At 43.8% G+C, this 14113-nt stretch overlaps 1 protein-coding gene across 5 annotated transcripts in view; it reads left to right on the forward strand.

The window, feature by feature from the left end:
* The first annotated feature begins 290 nt into the window (after positions 1-290).
* Usp32 (ubiquitin specific peptidase 32) overlaps positions 291-14113 on the forward strand; it is a 165703-nt gene continuing 151880 nt past the window's right edge. For 2 of the 5 annotated variants that reach the window (XM_070027096.1, XM_070027097.1), the window contains exon 1: positions 345-531. In XM_070027096.1, coding sequence (XP_069883197.1) covers positions 474-531 — 58 coding nt within the window. In that variant the 5' untranslated portion in view covers positions 345-473. Of the gene's footprint in view, positions 532-14113 lie in introns of all 5 variants that reach the window. The other 3 variants (XM_070027098.1, XM_070027099.1, XM_070027100.1) reach the window with 2 other exon arrangements.

A 14113-nucleotide genomic window follows, 5' to 3' on the forward strand; every position in this document is an offset into this window, starting at 1 on the left:
GCTCCGCCCCTGCGATCATCCCAAGCGCGGTTAGCGTGGGGCGGGGCGGCGTGTGTGGCCCCCGGGTGGCCATTCCCCGGAACCATCCCCGGCCAGGGGTCAGGTGACCCTCGGCTGAGCTCGTGGGAGGAGGGTGTGTGTGTGTGGAGGGGAGGGAAGAGGGCGTGAGGAAGGAAGAGAAAGGGCGGAGGGGAGGGGGGGGTGGGTGGGAAGAGAGAAGGGCGGAGTAGAAGGGAGAGGGAGGGGAAGAGGGAGGGGAAGGGGGCGGGGCGGGAGCGTGTCACGTGATTCGGCATGGAGGCGGTGGCCGGGAGGAGCCGCCGGGGCAGAAGCCGCACTTGTTAGTGTTGGGGGAGGAGGGGGCCGGGGACGCCGACACCGTCAGTCAGGGACGCGGCGGCGAAGGCAGCCAAGGGGGGTGGGGGTGGGGGCGAGACCAGGCTCCGACCCCCGGCCGAGGGGATGAGGGGAGCATGGGCGCCAAGGAGTCACGGATCGGATTCCTCAGCTACGAGGAGGCGCTGAGGAGAGGTGAGGGGGAGGGGTCCGGGCGAGCCGCCGGGGAGGCCGGCGGCGGGCCGCCGGGTGGGGAGGGGGGGAGGGTGGGTGACCGTGCCGGAGGGGAGGTGGAGGGCGTGGGGCGTCCACGGCGGAAGGGAAAGCAGGCCGCGGAGCTGGGGAGCATTCTGGTCGGGGGGCGAGCGGTGTTTGGGAATCGGGGACCGGATGGAAGGAGGCGAAGCTCTCGCAGACAGGAGGGTGTCAGGCGCTGGCCGGGCAGCGCTCGTGCTCTCCGGCGGCGGCGTTGTGCTGGCCGTGTCCAGGGGGAGTCCTTTCTCGGGGGGGGGTAGTGCCTTCAAGTCTTTCCAGCCCCCCTCATCATCCTTCACTGCCATTTTCTATCACTCCTTCGGAAAAACCCCAGCAACATCCTTAAGCTCGTCCATAACAGCCTTGGCTGGAAGGGATTGGGGAGGCGGCTGCAAAGCTGGCTGTCCCCCCGCCCCCCCAACCATTAATCCCTTCCTATTAGAGAGCCTTTGCTTTTTCAGAGGGCCTTGTCCAGTCTCTTGAGGGCTAGACCATCCATCTCTTCCTCTCGCCCCTCACCCTGTTTGTGCTGACTTTGACAAGAACGACCTGAAATGAAGTTGTGTTCGAGGTGAGATGAGACTGGACAGCTGGTCTGGCCATAAGACCTTGTCTTGGGTTTCTTCTCGACATTGATCAGAGGCGTTTTACTGCACTTGATTCCCAGTTCTCACCCCCTCTCTTCCATAAAATGGCATTCAGACATCCAGCATTGTGTTACTGTGTTACAGCTCCCTTTTGAGACTGGCCTTGCTGCCAGTTATGGCCTGCTGCTGCTATTGGCTCTAATGCACAGAGTGTTACCAACCCCCTACCACTTAACCGATACCGATGTCCATGCTTACCAGAGCACACACTAACTGGAAGTGTCTTTTTTGCACAGTTCATGGCTGGAATGTGACTTAATTTTTTTTCGTGACTGGGATTTAAGTATGTGTGAATCTATTTCTTTTAGACATTTAATGGATTTTCTTGGTTAGAAGTGAAAAGCATTAAGCAGATTAGGTGCTAGGCGTTATTATTAACAGGTTTCAAAGTCCCCAAACCAGCCATGCTCCAGGTGGTTTTAGTAGCTAAGGATATAAAATGAAAATTAGATCAAAGGACAGACATTTAACATGAGAATTTAAGAGTGAATTCATGCTCATATAGATAAAGAAGAGGAATAAGTTCAGCAGAGCATTACCTGAATAAAATACAGAATTTAGATGTTTTGGTTATGGGTCTACAAGAATAACAAAAATATGCCTTTTGTCGGGTTCCCTCCCACTCCCTGCAGAACAGTATAATGATTGTCCTTAAGCACAATCTCACTTGAACTTTTTTTCCCCTTGCTTCAATATGAAAAATATTACAAATTCTTGATGTGTTTCCAGCCCTTCTTAGGCTAGTCATTTCCGGGATGCTGTTGAGCCTGACAGGTCTGGCCTCAATTAGGCAATGGCTTACATGACATGAAAGAGGGCATCATTCAAACTGATTTACAGCTTCAAGGTTCATAAGTGTTTCTTAAGTGTGAGGGTGTGAATACCAGTGATGTACATGGCATTAAGAATTTCTAAAATTAGACTTTTATTCCAATTCTAGCTTGCTTAATTTATATTAAACTGTGAATGTACTTTTAAAATATAAATGGAGTCAATGATGCGTTTTAAACTGATCAGATGATTTTCATTTCATTTGCATCTTCCTGTTGCATTTTGAGACATATTTGAAAAGGTAGCAAAATATTTGTTAATTCCTGAGTAAAGTTTGTTGCATTTATTAGTTTTGCTGCAGAGGAAAAGTAAAACAAGAGGAGCAAGCTGATTAAAGAAGTATTTTTTAAATGCAAACCAAGAGCCTTTTTAAATAAAATGGTTAAGTCAAACATGATACTGTATACTTTTGTAAATGTCAAACTTCAATTTAGAATTTCTTTTTTTTTGCCAGTTCTGGAGCTTGAGCTCAGTGACTGGGCATTGTCCCTGAGCTTCTTTTGCTCAAGGCTAATACTCTACCACTTGAGCCAAAGCACCACTTCTGGCTTTTTCTGTTTATGTGCTACTGAGGAATTGAATCCAGGGCTTCATGCATGCTAGGCAAACACCACTAAGCCACATTCCCAGCCTTAAGAGTTTCTTTTTTTTTTTTTTTTTGGGTCGGTCGTGGAGCTTAAACTCTGGGCTTGGGTGCTGTCCCTGGGCTCTTTAGCTCAAGGCCAGGGCTCTACCACTTGAGCCACAGTGCCACTTCCTGTTTTCTAGTGGTTTATTGGAGATAAGAGACTCACGGACTTTCCTTTCCCGGGCTGGCTTTGAACCGAGATCCTCAGATCTCAGCCTTCTGAGTAGCTAGGATTTTACAGGCATGAGCCACCGGTGTCCGGCTTTAGAGTTTCTTTAAGGCTACAGAAAGTTCATAAAGCTTTTGATGGAATTAAACTATTGCTCTGAGAACCTTTTGAATGTTTTAAATAAGTACGAATACCTGCATCAGTTCCATATATTTGTTTTGTAGGAGGTGAATGGGGAGGATGAGATCTGATAAACATACATTACTCTAATGTGTGTTATATGAGTCATTGTACAAGTAAAAACAAGTTTGATAAAATTACTGAACTATTTGCCTCCTTGGCTTTAAAATTATTAACCAATGTCCACTACAATACCCATAATTAGGTAACATGAAAAAAAAGTAACATATGCTCTACAAACAAACATGAAATTTCAGGCAATTTATCATACAGAGTTGGACCTTAGAAATGAAATGTTAATGACAGATAACACTGGGTTTGAGTGAAAGGGCATTTTAGTGACTCTTGAGAAGTTCTAGGAATTAGGATGACTGGGTTTTCATTTTATTTTGGCTAGACCCCATGTCAGTTGTATGAACCTTAATGGTTTTCTGAAAGTGTATCTTTTTTTTTTTTTTTTAAATTGTCAGTCATGGGTATTGAACTCTAGACCTGGGCTCTGTCCCTGAGCTCTTCAGCTCAAGTTGAGTGCTATACCACTTGAGCCACAATGCCACTTCTGGTTTTCTGATGGTTAATTGGAAGTTAAGAGTTTCACAGATTTTTCTGCCCTCGTTGACTTTGAACCATGATCCTCAGATCTCAGCTTTCTGAGTAACTAGGATTACAGGCCTGAGCCACCAGGGCCTGGCAAGTGTGTATCTTTAGACATTTTTTTTTCCTGATCCTGAGGCTTGAACTCAGGGCCTGAGCTCTGTCCCTGAGCCTTTATGTGCACAAGGCTAGTGCTCTACCACTTCAGCCACAGCACCACTTCCGGCTTTTTTCTTTTTGCTTATGTGGTGCTGAGGAATCGAACCCAGGGCCTCATGCATGCGAGGCAAGCAGTCTACTTCTGAGCCAACTTCCCAGCCCTCAGTGAGACTCTTATCTCCAATTAACTACCAGAAAACCAGAAGTGGCGCTGTGGCTCAAGTGGTAGAGTGCTAGCCTTGAACAAAAGAACTCAGGGACAGTACTTGGGCATTGTTTAAGCCTCAGGACTGGCTCAAAAAACAAAACAAAACATGTGTTTTATTTGTTTATATTGTAGAAGGGAATTATGCTTACTGCACTTGCTAGGTACTGGAAATTTAGCAGCTGTGTTCTATTTTTTTTTTTTATCCTATTGCATTAGTAGTTTGTTTTTTCTTTAAAATTGTGTTCTGTTGGGTGCCAGTAGCTCATTCCTGTAATCTTAGCTACTCAGGAGACTGGGATCTGAAGATCAAGGTTTGAAGCCAGCCTGTGGAGGACAGTCTATAAGATGCTTACCTCCAATTAACCACCAAAAAGATGAAAGTGAAGCTGTGGCTTGAGTAGTAAAGCACTAGTTTTGAGAAGAAAAGCTCAGACAGTGCCCAGTCCTTGAGTTCAAGCACCAGGACCAACACACACGTGTCATAAGTCCTTAGATCAGAATTCAGAAGTATTGAAAGAGTTATTGCAAGTTAACATTCATTTCAGCACTTAAGCCTTAAAAATTGCCTCTAGTTATTTATTCTTCTTTGTCTTTTCTTCTTCCTTATTCTGGACACTGAAGATTATAAGCCTTCTCTTTTTCTTTTGTTATGGAAGAATTGGCTAAATTAAAATGTTCTTGACTTTTTACACCTGTGTTTCCAGCACTCTGGAGGCTGAGGCAAGGGAGATCATTGTTTCAAGGCCAGTGAGACTACACAGATGATATTAAAAAAGAAAAAGAAAGAACAAAAAAGCCAGGGGCCAGTGGCTTACACCTGCAATTCTAGCTACCCAAGAGGCTGAGAATTTGAGGACTGAGATTCATAGGTAACCTGGACAAAAAAATTATGAGACTCCCATCTCCAAAAATACCAACAAAAAGCTAAGATAGGTATCAGAGGCATAAGTGGTAGAGCACTAGCCAAACAAGCATGAGTCCCTGAGTTCAAGATCTGGTACAGGATCAAAAAAAGACAACTGACTTTTTCTTTCTTCTTGGCAGTATTGGTGTTTGTACTCAGGCCTTACACTTGCTAAGCAGGTACTCTACCACTTATGCCATTTTGCCACTCTCTTTTGGTTTTGGTTATTTTCAAGATACAGTCTTGAAAATATGCCTGTGCCAGCCAGGACTGCAGTCCTCCTATTTTTTTTTATAGTGGTACTGAAAAGACAGTGGTTTTTTTTTTTCTTTCTTTTCATAATATATGTAGAAAGCATGGTTTCTCTTTTTAGGGCTTATTTATGCTTCTGCTAGTCTTGGAAACTTTCCTACTGTGGCTGGCCTTGAACTAGTCCCCTCATCTCTGTCACTCAAGTATCTAGAGTTATAAGTATCACAATCTTGACATTTAAATTATGGTATAGAATATCCTGGGTGGATTTCTTCTAGTCCCCTCTCTTTTTCAGTTTTGGGGATCTAGCCTGGGGCCTTGTTACGTTAGGTGAGCATGCTACCACTGAGCTCCTTGGTGTTTTGGACTGCTCTTGAACGTAACCCAGTCTGGACTTGGACATTTACTTCTCCTGCTCACCCTTTCAAGTTCTGGGATTAAAGATGTTTGCCACCATGCTTGGGTTCATAATTTGCCATGTTTCTTTGCTCATTCATGGAGCAATTTTTAAAGATTAAACTCTGGTTATGAATTTGATGCAGAGGAAACATAATCAAGACCCTCTAGGATCCTATGGCCTAGGTTATTGATTTCCTTTGAAATTAAATGCCTCAAGGTGTATAAGCCTATTCCTAAAAACAGAAATAAAATATTAGAACTTTGATTTATAGTTCTGACTTGTGTATTTAATAACATAATGAAAATGAACATAATGAAAAGGAGCATTCCATCACAAATTAACATGGTTTATTAAATAAGTGTTTTTTGAAGAAAGTCCCATAGAAAGGACAGAGTATATGTGGGTGTCTCTGATGGCCTGGAAGTGCTCTAGCACTGTATTCATTCCATAGTATATGCTCAGTAATTAATTGTGTCTGAAGGAGCTTAGTCTTAGTCCTAGTCTCTCATAGGTGATTTTGTTCGCTGGCAGAATAATTAAGCATGTAGTAGTTGAAGCTTCCAGTATTATATTCATGTTGCATTTCACCTATCCTAAGATGATCTAAAACATTGAATCTCCAGCAATTGGTCATGGGGCTTGAACTCTGGGTCTGGGTACTGTCTCTAAGCTCTTCAGCTTAAGGTGAGTGCTATACCACAGTGCTAATTGACCCACAGTGCTATTTCTGGTTTTCTGGTGGTTAATTGGAGATAAGAGTCTCACGAACTTTCCTGTCCAGGCTGGCTTTGAACCGCCAGGGTCAGTTCTCAACCTCCTGAGTAGCTAGGATTATAGGTGTGAGTCACTGGCACCTGGCTCTCATCAAGACTTTGTTTACCAAGTTTCTCAGTATTAACATTAATTAGTTTTAATTATCATTCTATAAATGAAAATGAATTTCAGCTAGTTCCTCTTGTACTATTCTCACTAAATCACTTATTTTTAATTCGAATTTGTTAAACCAGTAAATTGTCTGGTATTAGTGGAATACTTAACCAGATCTTATTACTTGTAAATATAAAAAATAGTGCAGTTTTAAATTAGTTTGGTTATATGTAGCTACTTAAGTAGTTGCAATGGTGCTGTTGATTCATATATTTGGAGTGTCAGTGACAAACAGGAGATAAAAGCCCCAAGGAATCCTGGATTTTGAGGGATGAGTAGAATATGAGGTGACATCACTTGCTGGTCAGTGACTTCCCCTTACCAAACTGGACAGCTGCTGTTTGTTTATTGTTGTTCATTGTCTGTCTTTGTGCTTGCATAGTGAAACTTTTTTTGACAGTGATTAGCATTCAGTGTTGTTCTCCAAAAAATGTTCAATTTAGAGTTGAGATTGTGATACCTAAACAATAGCCAGATACTTTTTCAGGAGGAGAAAGTAAAGACTTTTGGCAATTTGTTATACTCCAGGTCACAGGGAAGTTAGAGAATTATTCTTGCTAGAACGTAGAAAAAAAAATTTTTTTTAAACAATGGAGATTAAGGCTGTTAGTTTGGTTTAGAAGAATTAAACAGCTGCAGTAATGGAGGAATTTTATTTATGAATTAAAAGGTAGTGGTTAGTAGTATTGAAAAGAGCTGGGAAGGTGGCTCAGTGGTAGAGTGCTTGCCTTGCATGCATGAGGCCCTGGGTTTGATACTGCAGCACCACATACGCAGAAAAATCCAGAAGCGGCACTGTGACTCAAGTGGTAGAGTGCTAGCCTTGAGTCTAAGAGCTGAGGGACAGCGCCTAAGCCCAGAGTTAAGGCCCTAGGACTGACCAAAAAAAAAAAAAAAAAGGAAGCATATTTTAGCCAGGTACTGGTGGCTCACGCCTATAATCCTAGCTACTCAGGAGCCTGAGATCTGAGAATCACGGTTCAAAGCCAGCTTGGGCAGGAAAGTCCATGAGACTCCTCTCTCCAGTAAACCACTGAAAAAACGGAAATGGTGCTGTAGCTCAAGTGGTAGAGTGCTCGCCTTGAGCCCTACAACGGAACAACAACAACAACAACAAAAAAGAACAAGATTAGATTTCTTTTTTTTTTTTTGGTCGGCCGTGGGGCTTGAACTCTGGTCCCTCAGCTCTTCAGTTCAAGGTGAGCACTCTACCACTTGAGCTACAGCGCCACTTCCGGTTTTCTGGTGGTTTATTGGAGATAGGAGTCTCACGGTCTCTCCTGCCCGGGTTGGCTTTGAACTGGGATCCTCAGATCTCAGCCTCCTGAGTAGCTAGGATTACAGGCCTGAGCCACCAGTACCCGGCTAAGATTAGATTTTTTTCATACTATATCCAGAAAATATAGCTTCTGTTTTTAGGGTTTATTTGTACTTTTTGGCTTTTGGATATGTGAGCTATTCTCTGTTCTGCATGCCAATAAGTTACCTTGTTCTTATTAATAATAAACATTTGGATTCGGGTGTTGGTGGCTCACACCTATAATCCTAGCTACTCTGGAGGCTGAGATCTGAGGTTTGAGGTTCAAAGTCAGCCCCGGCAGGAAAGTCCATGAGACTCTTATCTCCAAGTAACCACCAGAAAACCAGAAGTGGCGCTGTGGCTCAAATGGTCGAGTGCTCACCTTGAGCTGAAATGCTGAGGGACAGTGCTCAGGCCCAGAGTTCAAGCCCCACAACCGCTGACAAAAATTTTTAAAAACAATTTAAAGTTATGGTAGATGTTAATTATTGACACACAAGCCTGATGAAAGTAGGTTTTTGAATATTTCCTATTGTAGTTAGAAACCTATATTTTCTTTTTTTTTGGGCGGGGGAGGGGGGGAGAGGGCAATCCTGGGACTTGAACTCAGGGCCTACTCATTGTCCCTGAGGTTTTTTTGCTCAAGGCTAGCACTCTTTCCCTTGAGCCATGGTACCACTTCTGGCTTTTTTTATTTACGTGGTACTGAGGAATTGAACCCAGGGCCACATTCCCAGCCCTGATATGGTGTTTTTGTTTTGATTTTTGTTTTGTTTTTGTTGGTTGTGGGACTTGAACTCTGGGTTTGGATGCTGTCCCTCAGCTCTTCACCTCAAGGCTAATGCGCTGCCACTTGAGCTACAGCACCACTTCAGGTTTTCTGGTGGTTAATTGGAGATAAGAGTCTCACAGATTTCCCTGCTTGGCCTGCCTTTGAATCATGATCTTCAGATCTCAGCCTCCTGAGTAGCTAGGATTACAGGCATGAGCTACTAGAGCCCAGCTGGTGTTTTCTTATTTAAAGATAATTTTTTTTTTTTTTTTTTTTTTTTTTTTTTTTGGGGTCCGGTCGTGGGGCCTGAACTCTGGGCCTGGGCACTGTCCCTCAGCTCTTCAGCTCAAGGCTAGTGCTCTACCACTTGAGCCACAGCGCCACTTCCGGCTTTTTTCTTTTTGCTTATGTGGTGCTGAGGAATCGAACCCAGGGCCTTGAGCATGCAAGGCAAGCGCTCTACCACTGAGCCACCTTCCCAGCCCTAAAGATAATTTTTATATCTGGGCTTTTCTTTAGTTTGCAGGACTTCAAGCTCATAGATAGCCCTGGGATAGTTATCAAGACCCTAACTCAAGAACAAATTGGAAGGCCAGGTGCTTGTTAACCAGCTACTTGAGAGGAAGAGATGAAGAGGATTCTGAGGCCAGGTGGAGGGGAGGTTCTGAGTGAGGGAGGCAGATTTGGCTTAACAAAAAAAAGCTAGATGTTGTGGGGTGTTCATGTCATCCCAGCTGGTGGGAGGAAGCGTAGGAGGATCCCTGTCTAGGCTGGCCAGTCCCAAAACTCCCCAAGACCCTGGTGGCTCAAATGGTCTAGCTCTTGAGGCCTGAGATTAAGACAAACAAAGAAACCTTAGTTGTAATCCCAGTGTGGTGGTTTAGGTCTATAATCCCAGTACTTGGAAGGTTGAGGCAGAAGGTTGGGTTTTTCAGTCTGGGCTACATCGTGAGATGCTGTCTTGAAACAAAACAGCTGTATTCAACATATCGTTTTGGGCTCTGCTTTAAACATGGTTTTGGAATCATTGGTGAGCAGCTGTGGTAGAAAGACTGATGGCTTTGTAACAGTTGCTTAATAAATTTGGTTTTTAATTTTTGGTTCCGGTCGTGGGGCCTGAACTCTGGGCCTGGGCACTGTCCCTCAGCCCTTCAGCTCAAGGCTAGCACTCTACCACTTGAGCCACAGTGCCACTTCTGGCTTTTTTCTTTTTGCTTATGTGGTGCTGAGGAATCGAACCCAGTGCCTCATGCATGCAAGGCAAGCGCTCTACCACTAAGCCACCTTCCCAGCCCTTGAATTTTTTTTGATTATGCAAGCATCCATAACTGAACTTTTCACTGAGAGGAGGTTTATAGACTAGAAGTTATTCTTTGCCATAGAGATACTGACTTTTTATAATTGATTATAGGAAGGACAAAAACATGCTTTGTGTGTGTGTGTGTGTGGGGGGGCTTGAATTCTGGGCCTGGGTGTTGTCCCTGAGCTCTTCAGCTCTACCACTTGAATCACAGGGCCACTTCCGGTTTTCTGGTGATTAATTGGAGATAATAATTTCATAGACTTTCCTTGCCTGGGCTGACTTTGAACTGTGTTGCTCAGATGGCTTAGAGATATAATAAGAAACAATTACTTAATGGTGGAAGCATGTTATATTGTGGGATCACTGGTATCATAGATATTCAATAATAGTTAACACATTGTAAATCCCTTCCTTCCTTCCTTCCTTCCTTCCTTCCTTCCTTCCTTCCTTCCTTCCTTCCTTCCTTCCTTTCCTTCCTTTCCTTCCTTTCCTTTCTTTCTTTCCTTCCTTCCTTCCTTCCTTCCTTCCTTCCTTCCTTCCTTCCTTCCTTCCTTCCTTCCTTTCTTTCTTTCTTTCTTTCTTTCTTTCTTTCTTTCTTTCTTTCTTTCTTTCTTTCTTTCTTTCTTTCTTTCTTTCTATCCCGGTCGTGGGGCCTGAACTCTGGGCCTGGGCACTGTCCCTCAGCTCTTCAGCTCAAGGCTAGCGCTCTACCACTTGGGCCACAGTGCCACTTCCAGCTTTTTCTGCTTATGTGGTGCTGAGGAATTGAACCCAGGGCCTCAGGCATGCAAGGCAAGCACTCTACACTGAGCCACCTTCCCAGCCCCAAAGCAAATATTTTAAATAATGAAAGAAAACTTACTTAAATAGGAGATCACCTGAATGAACACTCAGCAGTTGAACTTTTTTTTTTTCCAGTATTGAGGTTTGAACTTGGGGCCTCATAATTGCTAGGCTGCTACTCTACCACTTAAACCATAGCTCCAGCCCTGTTTAGTGTCTGTCTTGTTCTTTATCCAGGCATATACATGGACTACAATCTATATATTTAGGCTTGACATCATTGTTGGGATGAAAAGCAGACACAGCATGCTCAGCTGCTTCTGCTAAAACAGTATCAAAGAGGGCTGGGAAGGTGGCTCAGTGGTAGAGTGCTTGCCTTGCATGCCTGAGGCCCTGGGTTCAATTCCTCAGCACCACATACGCAAAAAGAAAAAAGCTGGAAGTGGCGCTGTGGCTCAAGTGGTAGAGCGCTAGCCTTGAGCTGAAGAGCTGAGGGACAGCACCCAGGCCCAGAGTTCAGGCCCCACGATTGGACCCCCCCCCAAAATAAAAAAAACAGTATCAAAGATGACTATGCCCTTGGTTGGCCTCAAACTGCAATCCTCAGGCTGAGAATGTTGGCTTAGAGTGCTTGCCTAGCATGCACGAAGCCCTGGTTCTATTCCTCAGTACCATATGAACAGAAAAAGCTGGAAGTGGTGCTGTGGTTTAAAGGGTAGAATGCTAGCCTTGAGCAAAAGAAGCTCAGGGACAGTGCCCAGGTCCTGAGTCCAAGCCTCAGAACTAGCAAAACAACAACCAAAAACACCCCTCAACATAATCTGTTATTTACAGCCTTCCCCCAAACTAGAATGACAGGTGAATGTCACCACACCCAATTGTGAGTATAAAGGGGGTCTCCCTGAGCTTTTCTGCTGTGCTGGCCTTAAACTTTGATTTACCCATCATCAATGCTCAAATAACTAGGGTTACATGTTTGAGCCACAGGCACTGAGATGACCTTGGACTTTTTTCTTTAAAGTCATTGGTTTAGAAAAGACATACAGATTATCATTAGTTTCCTATCTTGGCAATGCTTCTTTATATTTCCACCAGATTACTCTCTTAAGCCTTTAACCTATGCTAGAAGTTTATGAAATTTGATTCCTAGATCTTGAAATGGTGTATATCACAGTTCTCCTTTCTTCCTTTATTACTTACCTACAGTAAAATGCACATTGTTTATTGTATAGCTTACTGATTTTTTTTTTTTTTTTTTGGTTGGTCGTGGGCTTGAACTCTGGGCTTGGGCGCTATTCCTCAGCTCTTCAGCTCAAGGCGAGCGCTCTACTGCTTGAGCCACAGCACCACTTCTGGTTTTCTAGTGGTTTATTGGAGATAAGAGTCTCACAGACTTTCCTTGCCCGGGCTGGCTTTGAACCGTGAGCCTCAGATCTCAGCCTCCTAGTAGCTAGGATTACAGGTGTGAGCCACCAGTGCCTGGCTAGCTTATTGAATTTTTAGTTATGCACCAACTTACCACCACACAAAATCAATTTCCAGTACTCTAGTAAGCTCTTTTCTGCTGTCTCCTTGTCCATACTGCCCCTAAGAAGTGTTCTGACTTCCATCAACATAGGTTTTGAACATTATGTTATTATAATCATTCTACTTTTTGCCTGTGTGCATAAATTACTTATAAGTCCAAAGTTTAATTGTCTTCTCTGTTAAATTAATTTTTTTCCTTCTGGTCCTGGAGCTTGAACTCAGGGCCTGGGTGCTGACCCTGAACTTTTGTTCAGGGCTAGTACTCTACCACTTGAGCCGCAGCTTCACTTTTTGGTAGTTTATTGGAAGTAAGAGTCTTGTGGAATTTCCTGCTCAGGCTGGCTTTGAGCTGCAGTCCTCAGCTCTGTGTCCTGAGTATCTAGGATTATAGGCATGAGATACCATCACCTGGCTCTTTGAAGTAAATTCTTAACAAAATTACCAGTGTTTTTTTTTGGGTCTGGTCGTGGGGCCTGAACTCTGGGCCTTGGTGCTGTCCCTCAGCTCTTCAGCTCAAGGCTAGCACGCTACCACTTGAGCCATAGCACCACTTCCGGCTTTTTTTTTTTCTGCTTATGTGGTGCTGAGGAATTGAACCCAGGGTCTCATGCACTCAAGGCATGCTCTACCACTGAGCCACCTTCTCAGCCCCAAAATTACCAGTGTTTTAAGCCAGTTTAATAACTGTTACAATGGCCAGCATGACGTTTTTGCACATCAAGGAATTGACGTGTATTTCCCCCCAGAATTACCTGCCTTGCCAGATCTCTGCCAAAACTAAACTCAGACATCAATGCTATTGAAAGCCTTCCTCCCCCAATGAAACTTGCATTGTAGTAATATTACTTTACAGCTTCTACTTCAGTTGACTGTGTCTTCTACTTAGGGGAGATGCAATTCAGAATAAAGATTCTAGGTGCCTGACAGGGGCTTATTAAAATGTTGGTAGAGGGGTTGAATGTTGTAGAGTAAACCTTGTGGCACCTGAGGCAGCAGGATCTTGAGTTTGAGACTCACCTGGGTAAGACCTAGGTGTAGCTCATCAGTAGAGTGTGACTAGCAGCACAAATTCAAGCCTCACTACCAAATAATTACAATTATTAATAATAATTATGATGATAACAGTATGTGCATGTTGGTGTACATACTGGGGGGAATGAGTTCAAGGCCAGCAGGCCTACATAATGAAACCCTTAACAACAACAATAACAAAAGGCCTGTAATGATATAAATGACAGGTTTCCTTTTTAATGAAAAATCTGCTGTGCTTCTTCACTCTTTTTGTGTTTTGCGTTTTTTTTTTTTTTTTTTCTTTCTTAGTCCGGAGGCTTGAACTCAGGGCCTGGGCACTGTCCCTGAGCTTCTTTTGCTCCAGGCTAGCACTCTACCAATTGAGCCACAGCACTACTTCTGGATTTTTCTGTTTATGTGGTCCTGAGGAATTGAACCCAGGGCTTTATGCATGCTAGGCTAGCACTCTACCACTAAGCCACGTTCCAGCCCTTCTTCTCTCTCTTTGAAAGCAAGTTTTCCAAAGATGTCCTTTCTTAATGAGCATCTGTGTAGGTTAATTGGTGATTTTTAAGTTGGGTGGTAAATACTGTTAGAGGTTTATTTTATGTAGGTAACCTCTCATATGTACCCCTTTGCATGTTGAAATTTTGTCATAGTGATGTTCTTATCTTCCACATACTTAGTTTATTTTTATTAGTATCTAACTTCCTTCCTTCCTTCCTTCCTTTCCCTCCCTCTCTCTCCCTCCCTCTCTCCTTCCTTCCTTCCTTCCTTCCTTCTCTTTCTTCCTTCTTTCTTCCTTCCTTCCTTCCTTCCTTCCTTCCTTCCTTCCTTCCTTCCTTTCTCTTTCCTCCCCCCTCTCTCCTTTTTCTCTCTCTTCCTTTCTTCCTTTTTCCCTCCCTCCCTCCTTCCCTCCCTCCCTTT

Source organism: Dipodomys merriami, unplaced genomic scaffold (genome assembly GCF_024711535.1).
Source record: "Dipodomys merriami isolate MVZ:Mamm:240054 unplaced genomic scaffold, mDipMer1.0.p SCAF_19, whole genome shotgun sequence".
Classification (NCBI taxonomy): domain Eukaryota; kingdom Metazoa; phylum Chordata; class Mammalia; order Rodentia; family Heteromyidae; genus Dipodomys; species Dipodomys merriami.